The sequence below is a fragment of the Pristiophorus japonicus genome, chromosome 9 (genome assembly GCF_044704955.1).
Source record: "Pristiophorus japonicus isolate sPriJap1 chromosome 9, sPriJap1.hap1, whole genome shotgun sequence".
NCBI lineage: Eukaryota > Metazoa > Chordata > Chondrichthyes > Pristiophoridae > Pristiophorus > Pristiophorus japonicus.
The window spans coordinates 59823758-59841701 of record NC_091985.1 but is presented as its reverse complement, the minus strand read 5'-3'; the positions used below and the strand labels follow the sequence as shown (position 1 = coordinate 59841701).

The window sequence follows — 17944 nt, the reverse complement described above, 5'->3', positions numbered from 1 at the left end:
GAGAGGATTGACGTTAGGCAAGTGGGGAGAGCTTGGGGGGAAATTGATAGCAGCTTCCAGTGGACCAGGAATTTTAAACCTGCCTGTGCACTGTCCTGCCTCGAGAATGTTGTTGATCAGATTGCCTTCCAGCTTGACTGTCCTGAGTGTTTTTTGTCCTGTCTGCTCGTTTGTGCCCATGAAGTAGTTGCTGTCCTTTGTGTTTACTCATGCAGCCAGAGTGTCCCAGACAGCAATCTCAGCAGATGTTCCCAGACCCCTGTGCTCCCACATTCCATCCCTGTTATTACAACCAGGCCAAGGCCACTCTGCTCACTCCCTCGAACCCATACTTCTGCTGCAACTTTCCTCCTAGCCTAACCATTAACCACATCTTATTTCAAACAGTCACATGCCATCCCACTCTTGCTTTCAACCCATTTTCCTACATAATATGTGTCATAAAAAGATAAGAGACAGATATTGAGCACAGGAATGTGTATGCGAGCTATGCAGAGACATTCAAAAGAGAGGGGAGTAGAGGTTTGAGAAAAAGTGTCAGACAAAGCGAAACCCTATAATTAGCAAAGTACGCGAGAAAGAGAAAGAAAAAAGATGGAAGACGAAGAAAGAGTCATGCAAAGAACTCCAGCATGGGAAAGAAACAGAGACTCGGTTACAAGATAGATTTTTTTTCTGTGAGCAATCTTGCAGAATACGCCTACAGAATTGACGGGCAAAATAAAAACATTAAAATTATTTTTACTCTGCTTTTATTTTCAAGAAAAAAATGTGAAACTCACAATTAAGTTTACTAATAGTGTTATCTAAATCTTTGATTCAATAAAGTTAAAATGTGAATGTTTGATGGAACTGATGCTGCCCTCTACAGTTATCATGTCGAATAACTTAATTAGCCAAATTCACAGAAAGTCACAACATTCACTTCAGAGATTGTGCTGAATCCTGCTTATACATGTTATGGCATTCTTTAAAAAAAATCTTTCCATTGTAATCAGATACCAATTTTAAAACATAAGTTAACAAATCACAATGCTAACACTGTAATTTCTTGAGATAGCTAAACTTGAGCTACCTCAAAAAAGTTATTCCTCCCTCATTATCCCTCATCATTTTAATGACTGGAACATGCTGCATTTTGCAAAATGAAAAATTATTCAATGTAGCAAACCGTATGAACCTACTGCCAACTTCTGTTGTGCATTTCCAGTCTAAGGCAAAGGTCAACATGATATTTAACTTTGCATAACAAAAATACTGAGCTGCAGGGAAGTTAAAAATAAATAGAACATTTAAATAGAACATGCCTGTAGATATGGATCTTGAAGGGCAGTAGTGCCATGTCATGTTGGGAGGACTAAAAGAAAAGGTCTTTATAGGTTAAAAGTCATTTCTAGACATGACAGACATAAGACAAGAAGTGAGACACACACAGGAAATTGTGCTACGAGCAAAACATTTAATATATATTAAAGGTTATTTTTACTTGTGGTCGTGATCTTGGCAGGTCAATTTCTTTAAAGAATGGTGTGCAAGCATGGTGAGATGCGCACTGGGGCCTGTTTTCTTACATGGTGAGTTCTTTCCTTTTCTCACATGATTAGAGGGAACATGTGCCACAAACTTCAAACATTGAATGGCCGATTACCCAGAGTGCCTCTCTAATTCATTTCCTTGCTTATCTAGGCAATTGGGCGAGAATGGTACATTGGTAAAGGAACAATTAACAATGGGCCTAATTTTGTTGCAGCAGGGCACCTAACGGCATCATCCATTAGTTCCATTCTTGCACATTTAGGTTTTTAAATTTTTTGCATGGCAAGTTACTGAAAGTGTGAGTTGACAATGTCACTGTGAGGGAAACTGACCTTGCCAGCGATGCCCACATCGTGTAAATGAATTTAAAAAAAAGACCACTGATTTAAGATAGCTGAAAAATCAAATTAATTTCTTATTACTTGGTATTCTGGAATTTTACTTTTGTTTGGGGGCCTGGACTGTGGGAAGGGAGGAGGTGAAATAGACAGATGTTGCATCTCTTGCACTTGCATGGAATGGTGCTGTGGGAAGGGGAGCAGATGTTGGGGGTAAAGAATGGACCAGGGTGTTGCAGAGGGATGTTGGGAGGGGAGCGGAAGATGTGATTAGTGGAAGCATCACGCTAGAGGTGGTGGAAATGGCAGAGAATGATCTGTTGAATGTGGAGGCTGATGGGGTGCAAGGTGAGGACAAGGGGGGCCCTATCGTGGTTCTGGGAGAGAGGGAAAGGGGTGAGGGGATAAATACAGGAAATGGGCTCTGTCAACCATAAATCTAGTTTTGTTTTGGAATGGTGAACAGGAATGGCTAGGATTACAAATATTGGGCTCAATTTGCCCAAGCTCATTTTCTGGCATATTGCCAGAGTTGCGCTGGTTATTTAGGTCCATAAATGCGCCAAAAAAAATGTCCAAACTTCCCCCAATGTTAATACTGTAATCAGGAGCCGCGTAGCGTGGCCAGTCACCTCGGGGTCGAGCCTGCTGTCTACGCCGAAAAACGCAGCTGGGCCTTCTGCGCATGCGCTGGGAAAAAAACATAAGTTGTTGACATCGCTGCAATGGACGTGCATGCGCAGTACAGCTCCGAGTTGGCAATCGAGAGGCCTCCAGACTAGGACCGGGATCTTAAGCGGGCGCAGCTTGATATCCAGGGTAAGCATAGAGTAAGGAAAGAATGGGATGGTTTATGGTCACTTTTAAGTTGCTTGTAATTAGTTATTCATGGAAATTATAGTCATACAGAAAACTGTAGACTTATGTCATGCTTGGTTATTCATTCATGTTATGTTGGTTTGGATGACCATGTAGGGCCAAAAAATTCCGATGTGATTTAGGGGGAAAATTGTGTTGGGGAAATTGATGGGATTGAAAGCCAATAAATCCTCGGGGCCTGATTGTCTGCATCCCAGAGTACTTAAGGAAGTGGCCCTCGAAATAGTGGATGCATTGGAGATCATTTTCCAACAGTCTATCAACTCGGGATCTGTTCCTATGGACTGGAGGGTAGCTAATGTAACACCACTTTTTAAAAAAGGAGGGAGAGAGAAAACGGGTAATTATAGACCGGGTAGCCTGACATCAGTAGTGGGGAAAATGTTGGAATCAATTATTAAGGATGAAATAGCAGCACATTTGGAAAGTCGTGACAGGATCGGTCCAAGTCAGCATGGATTTATGAAGGGGAAATTATGCTTGACAAATCTTCTGGAGTTTTTTGAGGATGGAACTAGCAGAGTGGACAAGGGAGAACCAGTGGATGTAGTGTATTTGGACTTTCAAAAGGCCTTTGACAAGGTCCCACATAAGAGATCGGTGTGCAAAATCAAAGCACATTGTATTGGGGGTAATGTATGGCATGGATAGAGAATTGGTTGGCAGACAGGAAACAGAGAGTCGGGATAAACGGGTCCTTTTCGGAATGGGAGGCAGTGACTAGTGGAGTGCCGCAGGGCTCAGTGCTGGGACCCCAGCTCTTTACAATATACATTAATGATTTGGATGAAGGAATTGAATGTAATATCTCCAAGTTTGCAGATGACACTAAACTGGGTGGCGGTGTGAGCTGTGAGGAGGATGCTAAAAGGTTGCAGGGTGATTTGGACAGGTTAGGTGAGTGGGCAAATGCATGGCAGATGCAGTATAATGTGGACAAATGTGAGGTTATCCACTTTGGAGGCAATGACACGAAGGCAGAATATTATCTGAATGGCGGCAGATTAGGAAAAGGGGAGATACAACGAGACCTGGGTGTCATGGTTCATCAGTCATTGAAAGTTGACATGCTGGTACAGCAGGCGGTGAAGAAGGCAAATGGCATATTGGCCTTCATAGCTAGGGGATTTGAGTATAGGAGCAGGGAAGTATTGCTGCAATTGTACAGAGCCTTAGTGAGGCCTCACCTGGAATATTGTGTTCAGTTTTGGTCTCCTAATCTGAGGAAAGAAGTTCTTGCTATTGAGGGAGTGCAACGAAGGTTCACCAGACTGATTCCAGGGATGGCTGGATTGACATATGAGGAGAGACTGGATCAACTGGGCCTTTATACACTGGAGTTTAGAAGGATGAGAGGGGATCTCATAGAAACGTATAAGATTCTGACGGGACTGGACAGGTTAGATGCGGGAAGAATGTTCCCGATGTTGAGGAAGTCCAGAACCAGGGGACACAATCTTAGGATAAGGGGCAGGCCATTTAGGACTGAGATGAGGAGAAACTTCTTCACTCAGATTATTAATCTGTGGAATTTTCTGCCGCAGAGAGTTGTTGATGCCAGTTCATTGGATATATTTAAGAGGGAGTTAGATATGGCCCTTACGGCTAAAGGGATCGAGGGGTATGGAGAGAAAGCAGGAAAGGGGTACTGAGGTGAATGATCAGCCATGATCTTATTGAATGGCGGTGCAGGCTCGAAGGGCCGAATGGCCTACTCCTGCACCTATTTTCTATGTTTCTATGATGTGATGATATAGGATGCGTACTGGATTAAAGGACTTGTAATTTTTGTGAAGGTGCGGTTAAATGATGACAAAGGGAGATTGTTAAACAGTTGCAAACACTTTATTGATAAGTTGAGTTTGGATTCATGCTTCTGTCGTCACTTCGGAGTTATCTGAGTAATGGTCCTCCTGATACTCCATGTTCTTTTACCTCCAAAACAGCTGTGGCACTTCCAGAGGCATCGCCATGCCCAGGTCTTTCTGGATAAAACAGTTGCTCCCTCCCCCGCCGACCCTCTCCGGTCCCCGAGTGAGTGCTCTGCAAGGGTTTTCTTGAGAGGAGACATACGCTGGCCTAAGCAGAACTGGAGTAACTATCAGCTGACCAAAGTTCACTAAATGGCCAGAATTGGTGTAGGTGGCTGGTTACGCCCACTTTGGACGAAAAAAAAAACTTACCTGAAAAAAACGTGACTAACTGAGTTATGCTGGTGCAAATTGATTGGGGAAACTGTGGATTTTTAAGTTAGGCCAGAAAAAGCAGCCTGCTCCAAAGAAACGGCACAAATCACTGGGGAAAATCGAGCCCATTATTTCTATTTCAATCAGTCTGCTTCTCCACTTTAGTTTGTGTTACTTTACATAGTTTTATTTGATACTGTGTAGTTGATAGAATGAAACAGTGCATTTGTCTAAAAGTGGAACAATGTCATGAAAGGCTGCCTTTATGTACTGCAATTGGAATTGAAAGCTGACAGAGATAATTTGGCAAGGTGAGTTGCAGTAAATGAATCAGTTTTCCCAATCACCTCTTCCCAAAAAAGTAACCAAAAAAAGCAACAGGCACTTGAAAAAGAATGTGACCTTAAGCAACAGTGGTATTATGGAAGTTGTGGGGGTGTGACTGAAATTTTGAAAGAGAGGCTGTCACAAATGTTCAGTTGTAATTTGATGCTTGAGGCTATTGTGCATATGAAGGTACATTTATTTTGCTTATTGCTGTTGCCAGCTGAGGCAGGAAATCCATTTAATTACATTTGATGTAGTTGTGCTTTTATTTTGCATCTGACAGTGGTATGAGAAAAGCTGCTTTTTCCCTTTCTGCTATTCAGAGCAATTTTTTGTATCAATTCTATTTTATTAGATTTGCAGAAATATCTTTTGGAAATATTCTGATTTTTCTTCCCATACCAACCTAGAAGCGAATGATGCTTGTTATATATATATTTTTAAGTTTGTCATTTTCCTCAAATTTCTTTCAAAAATGAAAATGGTGCCATTAAATTCTGGAACTTTCAAAGTCTTCTGAAATCTAGTTTGCAATGGAGATTACATATATGCTCAATAGTGAGCAGTAGCAACATTCAAATGTAATTAACTCACGCCAAATGATGTCTTCTCAAGTTGGTATTTGCTTCTGACAGGAGGCTTGGTAATCAGGACATAGACTTAGATAATTGGCAAATGATTCAAAGGGGAGATGAGAATTTTTTTATATGCAGTGCACTGTTATGATCTGAAATGTACTGCCTGAAAGGGTGGTGGAATCAGATTCAGTAATAACTTTAAAAGGAAATTGGATATATATTTGAAATGGATACATTTGCAGGGCTATGAAAAAGAGGAGGGGAATGAGATTAATTGGATAGAGCTTTCAAAGAGTCGGCACAAGCATGATGGGCCGAATGGCCTCTTTACTGTATGATGCTTTGATTCTTAATGCCACAAAGTACAATTTAAGACAAGCTTTAGAATTCGAAGAAGTATAGAAATGATTTTGCTCTTTCGAAGGTTTGGGGAATAAGGTTGGGTGCTTCTATAAGTGAACTTCTGGGTTTTTTGACCATTTTTCTGTAGAGAGAATTTAGAAGTTATATTTGGAAAGTTATATTTGAATGAATGTTTTTCAAAGAGGGGGAAAAAAATGATTAAAATGCTAATGAGGTAGTTTCCCAAAGACAATTCATTAATCTATCCCTGTAATCGATAGACATCCTCACACCTGTTGTGTGAGGAAGTCTCTGGCCCTCGGCACTTGGCTGGGATTGCCTGGTACAGGTCCTCTCCCTTGGTTGTGAACACAGGGAGATAAAATAATAAACTCAAACTGACAGTCAGGTTTTTAAATAGAAAGCTGATTGGGCAGGCTTTCACCAAGACTCGAGTTAGGATGTAGGAAAATAGTTAGAAGTTATTTTGTTTAAATTAAGTAGGTGACCCTTTAGTGCGGGGAAGCGTAGTGTTATTTTGTAATATAATTGTTATTTTATGGCCATTTCAGATCACAGTTGTTACACTTCTGGATTACATTATTTTATAGTTAGGTATTGGACAGTATTGGTACACCCCTAAGATGCCCCAACCACTTAATGGCAGTGACCAGTGTACCCAAGAGAATATCTTAAGTCAAAACCCAAAATTTGAAGCTATGTTATTGTAGGAATTATTTACGACTTTCACACCTCCTACATTAGGTAGGGTTCATAGACCTGAATCCACTTCAACATAAAACCACACAGATACACCATCTCTCAAAGATCTTTTATTTAACCACTAACACTCACGTTAAATAACTGGATTCTTCAAGCGTCTGATGGCCAAGTCGACGATCACTTGAATTCTGTTGAAATCTTGAGACATCTTCTCTTCATTAGACCAGGATACGTTTATCCTGGCCGACTGTGTCAGTTCTTATATTTTTTGTGTTCTGATTCTTGTGGCGTTCACGTGTATATCTTAAACATTGGTTCATTCAAGCATGGCTTTTCTCTTTGTTCATGATTGGTTCAAAGTTTAGTGGGGTTACTTCATGGTTACTACTTGTTGCAGTTTGATGAGGGTCTTATCTCGAAAGTTCTGGTTAGTTCTGCTAGTTCCATGGCAACTCCAGATTTGTCCTTGGCTACAACTGCTCTATGAGTAATGTCTGTTAAACATATTCTTTGTTCTCAACTTGCATTTTAAAGTGGTATAGATTTCCCTTTATTATGTGCTATCTATTGCAACAGTTTGCATCCTTTATATCATGAGGTTTGGCAATAACTACTATTGTCATTGTTGTCTTTCCTTCAGTATAAAAAAAGTGCTCCTTCTGTTTCTCTATTTTTGAATCAGAGTGTTGTGAAACCCCAAAAGAAACGTAACTCTTCATTTCAAATAACAGTTTCAAATTAACATAGTTTCAAATTTTGGGTCTTGACTTAGATATTCTTTTGGGTACACTGGTCACTTCCATTAAGTGGTCGGGGCATCTTAGGGGTGTACCGATACTGTCCAATACCTAACTATAAAAGAGGGGGAGAGGAGGTGGGGGGAGTTGAAAAAGTAGAGCGAAAAGCTGAAAATCCTGCATACACTTTTCTGGTGTGCTTCCACAGACATGAGAAAAGATCTTGTGACATGGCAACATTTTTTAACTGTTTCTACAGTAGAAATTTGATTGACTTAAATCTCCCCATCCCCAGTAAACACTTTTCTGTAAAAATATTTACTCCATTTCTATTTTCCCTTCATTAAATCAAAGACAATGAATAACTGTCAACTACCACAAACCGATCAAATTGTTGAAGGTATTTTTCCCATTTCTTTCAGTGGCTATGTTAGTTCTCTAGCTACTCCACTATATACTCTTGAAAACAAAATTTATAATAGAATAAAGACAATAAATTTCAACAGTTGTGAGGAAATAAAAATACAAATAAATTGACCCATCTTATCTTTCAGTAGTATAAACAACTTCTTTCTTCTTTGATACTGAACATAAACCTCTACTATCTATCATTTCAAAGCTGCACTTTTAGAAAATTCAGACTCCTCCATCACTGTAAGTGGATATATCCTGTCCCACCGGTAGGACAGGCTCACCAGAGGTGGCAGCACAGTGGTATATAGTTGGGAGGAAGTGGCCCTGGGAGACTCCATGAAGACTCATGACTTTAGGTCAAGCATGGGCAAGGAAACCTGCTGACTACCACATACCGCCCTCCCTCAGCTGATGAATCGGTACTCCTCCAAGTTAAACACCACTTGGAAACATAGAAACATAGAAAATAGGTGCAAGAGTAGGCCATTCGGCTCTTCGAGCCTGCACCGCCATTCAATAAGATCATGGCTGATCATTCCCTCAGTACCCCTTTCCTGCTTTCTCTCCATACCCCTTGATCCCTTTAGCCATAAGGGCCATATCTAACTCCCTCTTGAATATATCCAATGAACTGACATCAACAACTCTCTGCGGCAGGGAATTCCATAGGTTAACAACTCTGAGTGAAGAAGTTTCTCCTCATCTCAGTCCTAAATGGCCCACCCCTTATCCTAAGACTATGTCCCCTGGTTCTGGACTTCCCCAACATCGGGAGCATCCAACCTGTCCAGTCCCGTCAGAATCTTATACGTTTCTATGAGATCCCCTCTCATCCTTCTAAACTCCAGTGAATAAAGGCCCAGTTGATCCAGTCTCTCCTCATATGACAGTCCAGCCATCCCTGGAATCAGTCTGGTGAACCTTTGCTGCACTCCCTCAATAGCAAGAACATCCTTCCTCAGATTAGGAGACCAAAACTGAACACAATATTCCAGCTGAGGCCTCACTAAGGCCCTGTACAACTGCAGTAAGACCTCCCTGCTCCTATACTCAAATCCCCTAGCTATGAAGGCCAACATACCATTTACCTTCTTCACCGCCTGCTGTACCTGCATGCCCACTTTCAGTGACTGATGAACCATGACACCCAGGTCTCGTTGCACCTCCCCTTTTCCTAATCTGCCGCCATCCAGGTAATATTCTGTCTTCGTGTTTTTGCCCCCAAAATCGATAACCTCACATTTATCCACATTATACTGCATCTGCCATGCATTTGCCCACTCACCTAACCTGTCCAAGTCAGTCTGCAGCCTCTTAGCGTCCTCCTCACAGCTCACACTGCCACCCAGTTTAGTGTCATCTGCAAACTTGGAGATATTACACTCAATTCCTTCATCTAAATCATTAATGTATATTGTAAAGAGCTGGGGTCCCAGCACTGAGCCCTGCGGTACTCCACTAGTCACTGCCTGCCATTCTGAAAAGGACCCGTTTATCCCGACTCTCTGCTTCCTGTCTGCCAACCAGTTCTCTATCCACGTCAGTACATTACCTCCAATACCATGCGCTTTGATTTTGCACACCAATCTCTTATGCGGGACCTTGTCAAAAGCCTTTTGAAAGTCCAAATACACCACATCCACTGGTTCTCCCTTGTCCACTCTACTAGTCACATCCTCAAAAAATTCCAGAAGATTCATCAAGCATGATTTCCCTTTCATAAATCCATGCTGACTTGGTCCAATCATGTCACTGCTTTCCAAATGCACTGCTATTTCATCCTTAATGATTGATTCCAACATTTTCCCCACTACTGATGTCAGGCTAACCGGTCGATAATTACCCATTTTCTCTCTCCCTCCTTTTTTTAAAAAGTGAAGCACTGAGGGTAGCAAAGGCACATAATATACTCTGGGTGGGGGATTTCAATGTCCATCACCAAGAGTGACTCGGTAGCAGCACTACTGATCAAGCTGGCCAAGTCTTGAAGGACATAGCTGCCAGACTGGGTCTGCAGCAGGTGGTGAGAGAACCAATACGAAGGAAAAACCTACTTGACCTTGTCCTCATCCATCCACCTGTCGCAGATCTGTCAGTGACTGTATTGGTAGCAGTGACCACTGTATAGTCCTTGAGGAGACGAAGACTCATCTTCACATTGCGGACACCCTCCATCGTGTTGTGTGACACTACCACCGTGCTAAATGGGATAGATTCAGAACAGATCTAGCGCTCAAACCTGGTTATCCATGAGGCGCTGTGAGCCATCAGCAGCAGAATTGTATTCCACCACAATCTGTAACCTCATGACCCAGCATATGCCTCACTCTACCGTTGCCATCAAGCTAGGGGACCAACCCTGGTTCAATGAGGAATGCAGAAGAGCATTTCAGGAGGCGTACCTAAAAATTAGGTGTCAATCTGGGGAAGCTGCAACACAGGACCATATGCATGCTGAACAGCAGAAGCAGCATGCTATAGACAGAGCTAAGCAATCCCACCACCAACGGATCAGATCAAAGCCCAGCGGTCTTGCAATATCCAGTCGTGAATGGTGGTGGACAATTCAATAACTAACGGGAGGAGGAGGCTCCATGAATATTCCCATCCTCAATGATGGCGGAGCCCAGCACATGAGTGCAAAAGACAAGGCTGAAGCTTTTGCAACCATCTTCATCCAGAAGTGCTCAGTGGATCATCTATCTCCTCCTCCTGAGGTCACCACCTTCACAGAAGCCAGTTTTCAGCCAATTCAATTCACGCTGTGTGATATTAAGAAACAGCTGAACGCATTGGATACAGCAGAGGCTATGGGCCCCGACAACATCCCAGCTGTCGTGCTGAAGACTTGTGTTCCATAACTAGCCGCGTCTCCAGCCAAGCTGTTCCAATACAGCTACAACACTAGCATCTACCCGACAATATGGAAAATTGTCCAGGTAGGTCCTTTCCACAAAAAGCAAGATAAATCCAATCCGGCTAATTACCGCCCCATTAGTCTACTCTCAATCATCATCATCACCAAAGGCAGTCCCTCGGAATCGACGAAGACTTGCTTCCACTCTCAAAATGAATCTTTAGGTGGCTGAACAGTCCAATACGAGAGCCACAGTCCCTGTCACAGGTGGGACAGATAGTCGTTGAGGGAAGGGGTGGGTGGGACTGGTTTGCTGCACGCTCTTTCCGCTGCCTGCGCTTGATTTCTGCACACTCTTGGCGATGAGACTCGAGGTGCTCAGCACCCTCCCGGATGGTCTTCCTCCACTTAGGGCGGTCTTTGGCCAGGGACTCCCAGGTGTCGGTGGGGATGTTGCATTTTATCAAGTAGGCTTTGAGGGTGTCCTTGTAACGTTTCCTCTGCCCACCTTTGGCTCGCTTGCCGTGAAGGAGTTCTGAGTAGAGCGCTTGCTTTGGGAGTCTCGTGTCTGGCCTGCGAACGATGTGGCCTGCCCAGTGGAGCTGATCAAGTGTGGTCAGTGGTTCAACGCTGGGGATGTTGGCCTGGTCGAGGACGCTGATGTTGGTGCGTCTGTCCTCCCAGGGGATTTGTAGGATCTTGGGGCGACATCGTTGGTGGTATTTCTCCAGCGACTTGAGGTGTCTACTGTACATGGTCCATGTCTCTGAGCCATACAGGAGGGCACCACCAATCAATCGCCAGCAGAGTGATGGAAGCTGTAGTTGACAGTGCTACCAAGCAGCACTGCTTTGTTTGGGTTCCTCCAGTACTACTCGGCTCCAGACCTCATTATAGCCTTAGCTGAAAGAGCTGAATTCCAGAGGTGAGTTGAGAGTGACTGCCCTTGACATCAAGGTAGCATTTGACCCTAGTAAAATTGAAGTCAATGGGAATCAGCAAGAAAACCATCACTGGTTGGAGTCATACCTAGCACAAAGGAAGATGGTTGTTGGAGGTCAACATCTCAGCCCCAGGACATCACTGCAGGAGTTCTTCAGAACCGTCTCCTAGGCCCAACCGTCTTCAGCTGCTTCATCAATGACCTTCCCTCCATCATAAGCGGAGAAGTGGGGATGTTCGCTGATGATTGCGCAATGTTCAGTTCTGTTCGCAACTCTTCAGATAATGAAGCAGTCTCTGTCTGAATGCAGCAAGACCCGGACAACATACAGACTTTGGCTGATAAGTGGCAAGTAACATTCGTGCCACACAAATGCCAGGCAATGACTATTTCCAACAAGCAAAAGTCTAACCACCACCTCTTGACATTCAACAGCATTGCCATCGCCAAATCCCCCACCATTAACATCCTGGGGGTCACCATTGACCAGAAACTTAACTGGACCAGCCACATAAATACTGTGGCTACAAGAGCAGGTCAGAGGCTGGGTATTCAGTGGCGAGTGTCTCACCTCCTGGCTCCTCAAAGCCTTTCCACCATCTACAAGGCACAAGTCAGGAGTGTGATGGAATACTCTCCACTTGCCTGGATGAGTGTAGCTCCAACAACACTCAAGAAGCTCGACACCATCCAGGACAAAGCAGCCTGCTTGATTGGCACCCCATCCACCACTTTACACATTCACTCCCTCCACCACCATCGCACCATGGTTGGAGTGTGTACCATCTACAAGATGCACTGCATCAACTCGCCAAGGCTTCTTCGGCAGCACCTCCCAAACCTGTGGCCTCTACCACCTATAAGGACAAGGGCAGTAGGTGCATGGGAACACCATCACTTCCACATTATCCTCCAAGTTACACACCATTCTGACTGGAAATATATCGCCATTCCTTCATTGTCGCTTCAAAATCCTGGAACTCCCTCCCTAACAGCACTATGGGAGCAGCTTCACCACAAGGACTGCGACGGCAATTAGGAATTGACAATAAATGCTGACCTTGCCAGCAATGCCTGCATCTGAGGAACGAATATAAAAAAAATGATTGAAGGTGCCAGAGATCTAATTGCTGTTACCCTTAGAGCAATCATATCCAGAACCCAATTTGTTTGTTTTCAAATTGAGCATATATTGAATGTATATATTTTGGTTCCTGTAGAAATGTTTTCAGTCTCTGCCCCAACTCTCAGGTCGAGAACCGGGAACATGCGTTTACATAAGAGGTTTGAAAATTGTTCATTATGGAATAAGTTGTAAGCATTGATGTGACATATCGTCTCAAAAGCAAAATAAAATCTCATATCTGTTTGCCTACTAACAACGGTATGCATAAGCTCTCAAGCTGCATATAAATAGAGAAAATTATTTGACCATTTCCCTTGTCTCTTTCCTCTGACAGTGCTGTGGGTACATTTGCTCGAGCTCTGGATTGTAGCAGTTCTGTCAGACAGCCCAGTTTACACATGAGTGCAGCAGCTGCTTCAAGGGACATAACTCTGGTAAGTTCAACACTGTTTTCCTATAGACTAATCAGGGGTTATCAATGCTGAAAACTAAGTGTCAACATCATCACATTGCATACCATGTATGCACACACCCTTGATTTATAGTGCTGCGCATGTTACCATAGGAAACAAGCTGGCATGTTCCAGTGATACAATGAATATTTCAAGCATTTTAATGTTAAAATAAGTTCAGAAATGTATATCCAGAACATATATTGAAACTAACAAATAGAGAACAAGGCGGTAAAATCTTAAATTTAGAGCTAGGCCAGTTGGAGGCAAATCAGGAAGCATTTTTTTCACTGTGCAGTAGAAATCAGAACTATCTTCCTCAAATTTCTGTGGATCCTGAAATCACTTGAAATTTTCAAGATGGTAATTGATGGAATTTTGTCCTAGAAACATAGAAACATAGAAAATAGGTGCAGGAGTAGGCCATTCGGCCCTTCTAGCCTGCACCGCCATTCAATGAGTTCATGGCTGAACATTCAACTTCAGTACCCCATTCCTGCTTTCTCGCCATACCCCTTGATCCCCCTAGTAGTAAGGACCTCATCTAACTCCTTTTTGAATATATTTAGTGAATTGGCCTCAACAACTTTCTGTGGTAGAGAATTCCACAGGTTCACCACTCTCTGGGTGAAGAAGTTCCTCCACATCTCGGTCCTAAATGGCTTACCCCTTATCCTTAGACTGTGACCTCTGGTTCTGGACTTCCCCAACATTGGGAACATTCTTCCTGCATCTAACCTGTCTAACCCCGTCAGAATTTTAAATGTTTCTATGAGGTCCCCTCTCATTCTTCTGAACTCCAGTGAATACAAGCCCAGTTGATCCAGTCTTTCTTGATAGGTCAGTCCCGCCATCCCGGGAATCAGTCTGGTGAACCTTCGCTGCACTCCCTCAATAGCAAGAATGTCCTTCCTCAGGTTAGGAGACCAAAACTGTACACAATACTCCAGGTGTGGCCTCACCAATGCCCTGTACAACTGTAGCAACACCTCCCTGCCCCTGTACTCAAATCCCCTTGCTATGAAGGCCAACATGCCATTTGCTTTCTTAACCGCCTGCTGCACCTGCATGCCAACCTTCAATGACTGATGTACCATGACACCCAGGTCTCTTTGCACCTCCCCTTTTCCTAATCTGTCACCATTCAGATAATAGTCTGTCTCTCTGTTTTTACCACCAAAGTGGATAACCTCACATTTATCCACATTATACTTCATCTGCCATGCATTTGCCCACTCACCTAACCTATCCAAGTCGCTCTGCAGCCTCATAGCATCCTCCTCGCAGCTCACACTGCCACCCAACTTAGTGTCATCCGCAAATTTGGAGATACTACATTTAATCCCCTCATCTAAATCATTAATGTACAGTGTAAACAGCTGGGGCCCCAGCACAGAACCTTGCGGTACCCCACTAGTCACTGCCTGCCATTCTGAAAAGTACCCATTTACTCCTACTCTTAGCTTCCTGTCTGACAACCAGTTCTCAATCCATGTCAGTACACTACCCCCAATCCCATGTGCTCTAACTTTGCACATCAATCTCTTGTGTGGGACCTTGTCGAACGCCTTCTGAAAGTCCAAATATACCACATCAACTGGTTCTCCCTTATCCACTCTACTGGAAACATCCTCAAAAAATTCCAGAAGATTTGTCAAGCATGATTTCCCTTTCACAAATCTATGCTGACTTGGACCTATCATGTCACCTCTTTCCAAATGCACTGCTATGACATCCTTAATAATTGATTCCATCATTTTACCCACTACCGATGTCAGGCTGACCGGTCTATAATTCCGTTTTCTCTCTCCCTCCTTTTTTAAAAAGTGGGGTTACATTGGCTACCCTCCACTCGATAGGAACTGATCCAGAGTCAATGGAATGTTGGAAAATGACTGTCAACGCATCCACTATTTCCAAGGCCACCTCCTTAAGTACTCTGGGATGCAGTCCATCAGGCCCTGGGGATTTATCGGCCTTCAATCCCATCAATTTCCCCAACACAATTTCCCGACTAATAAGGATTTCCCTCAGTTCCTCCTCCTTACTAGACCCCCCGACCCCTTTTATAACCGGAAGGTTGTTTGTGTCCTCCTCAGTGAATACCGAACCAAAGTACTTGTTCAATTGGTCCGCCATTTCTTTGTTCCCCGTTATGACTTCCCCTGATTCTGACTGCAGGGGACCTACGTTTGTCTTTACTAACCTTTTTCTCTTTACATATCTATAGAAACTTTTGCAATCCGTCTTAATGTTCCCTGCAAGCTTCTTCTCATACTCCATTTTCCCTGCCCTAATCAAACCCTTTGTCCTCCTCTGCTGAGTTCTAAATTTCTCCCAGTCCCCATGTTCGCTGCTATTTCTGGCCAATTTGTATGCCACTTCCTTGGCTTTAATACTATCCCTGATTTCCCTTGATAGCCACGGTTGAGCCACCTTCCCTTTTTTATTTCTATGCCAGACAGGAATGTACAATTGTTGTAGTTCATCCATGCGGTCTCTAAATGTCTGCCATTGCCCATCCACAGTCAACCCCTTAAGTATCATTCGCCAATCCATCCCAGCCAATTCACGCCTCATACCTTCAAAGTTAGCCTTCTTTAAGTTCTGGACCATGGTCTCTGAATTAACTGTTTCATTCTCCATCCCAATGCAGAATTCCACCATATTATGGTCACTCTTCCCCAAGGGGCTTCGCACAACGAGATTGCTAATTAATCCTCTCTCATTACATAACACCCAGTCTAAGATGGCCTCCCCCCTAGTTGGTTCCTCGACATATTGGTCTAAAAAACCATCCCTTATGCACTCCAGAAAATCCTCCTCCACCGTATTGCTTCCAGTTTGGTTAGCCCAATCTATGTGCATATTAAAGTCACCCATTATAACTGCTGCACCTTTATTGCACGCACCCCTAATTTCCTGTTTGATGCCCTCCCCAACATCGCTACTACTGTTTGGAGGTCTGTACACAACTCCCACTAACGTTTTTTGCCCTTTGGTGTTCTGCAGCTCTACCCATATAGATTCCACATCATCCAAGCTAATGTCCTTCCTAAATATTGCCTTAATCTCTTCCTTAACCAGCAATGCTACCCCACCTCCTTTTAATTTTATTCTATCCTTCCTGAATGTTGAATACCCCTGGATGTTGAGTTCCCAGCCCTGCTCATCCTGGAGCCACGTCTCCGTAATCCCAATCACATCATATTTGTTAACATCTATTTGCACAGTTAATTCATCCACCTTATTGCGGATACTCCTTGCATTAAGACACAAAGCCTTTAGCCTTGTTTTTTTAACACCCTCTGTCCTTTTAGAATTTTGCTGTACAATGGCCCTTTTTGTTCTTTGCCTTGGGTTTCTCTGCCCTCCACTTTTCCTCATCTCCTTTCTGTCTTTTGTTTTTGCCTCCTTTTTGTTTCCCTCTATCTCCCTGCATTGGTTCCCATCCCCCTGCCATATTAGTTTAACTCCTCCCCAACAGCACTAGCAAACACTCCCCCGAGGACATTGGTTCCGATTCTGCCCAGGTGCAGACCGTCCGGATTGTACTGGTCCCACCTCCCCCAGAACCGGTTCCAATGCCCCAGGAATTTGAATCCCTCCCTGCTGCACCATTGCTCAAGCCACGTATTCATCTGAGCTATCCTGCGATTCCTACTCTGACTAGCACGTGGCACTGGTAGCAATCCCGAGATTACTACTTTTGAGGTCCTACTTTTTAATTTAGCTCCTAGCTCCTTAAATTCATTTCGTAGGAACTCATCCCTTTTTTTACCTATGTCATTGGTACCAACGTGCACCACGACAACTGGCTGTTCTCCCTCCCTTTTTAGAATGTCCTGCACCCGCTCCGAGACATCCTTGACCCTTGCACCAGGGAGGCAACATACCATCCTGGAGTCTCGGTTGCGGCCGCAGAAACGCCTATCTATTCCCCTTACAATTGAATCCCCTATCACTATCGCTCGCCCACTCTTTTTCCTGCCCTCCTGTGCAACAGAGCCAGCCACGGTGCCATGAACTTGGCTGCTGCTGCCTGCTCCTGATGAGTCATCCCCCTCAACAGCACTCAAAGCAGTGTATCTGTTTTGCAGTGGGATGACCACAGGGGACCCCTGCACTACCTTCCTTGCACTACTCTTCCTGCTGGTCTTCCATTCCCTCGCTGGCTGTGGACCCTTCTCCTGCGGTAAGACCAACTCGCTACACGTGATACTCACGTCATTCTCAGCATCGTGGATACTCCAGAGTGAATCCACCTTCAGCTCCAACTCCGCAACGCGGACCGTCAGTAGCCGGAGGTGGACACACTTCCCGCACATGTAGTCGTCAGGGACACTGGTGTTGTCCCCGTGTTCCCACATGGTACAGGAGGAGCATATCACGTGACCGAGCTGTCCTGCCATGACTTAACCCTTAGATACACTTAAATTGCCGACAACAATGTTAAAAGTTACTGACTAATAAAGAAAAAGAAAAACTACTCACCAATCAGCAGCC

The 17944-nt window shown here is 43.9% G+C and overlaps 1 protein-coding gene across 1 annotated transcript in view; it reads left to right on the top strand.

Annotated features, from left to right (window-relative positions):
- LOC139273064 (metastasis-associated protein MTA3-like) overlaps positions 1-17944 on the top strand; it is a 355482-nt gene that overhangs the window by 205542 nt on the left and 131996 nt on the right. The window contains exon 8 of the mRNA XM_070889376.1: positions 13321-13420. Within this exon, the coding sequence (XP_070745477.1) occupies positions 13321-13420 (100 nt within the window). The remainder of the gene's footprint in view (positions 1-13320; positions 13421-17944) is intronic.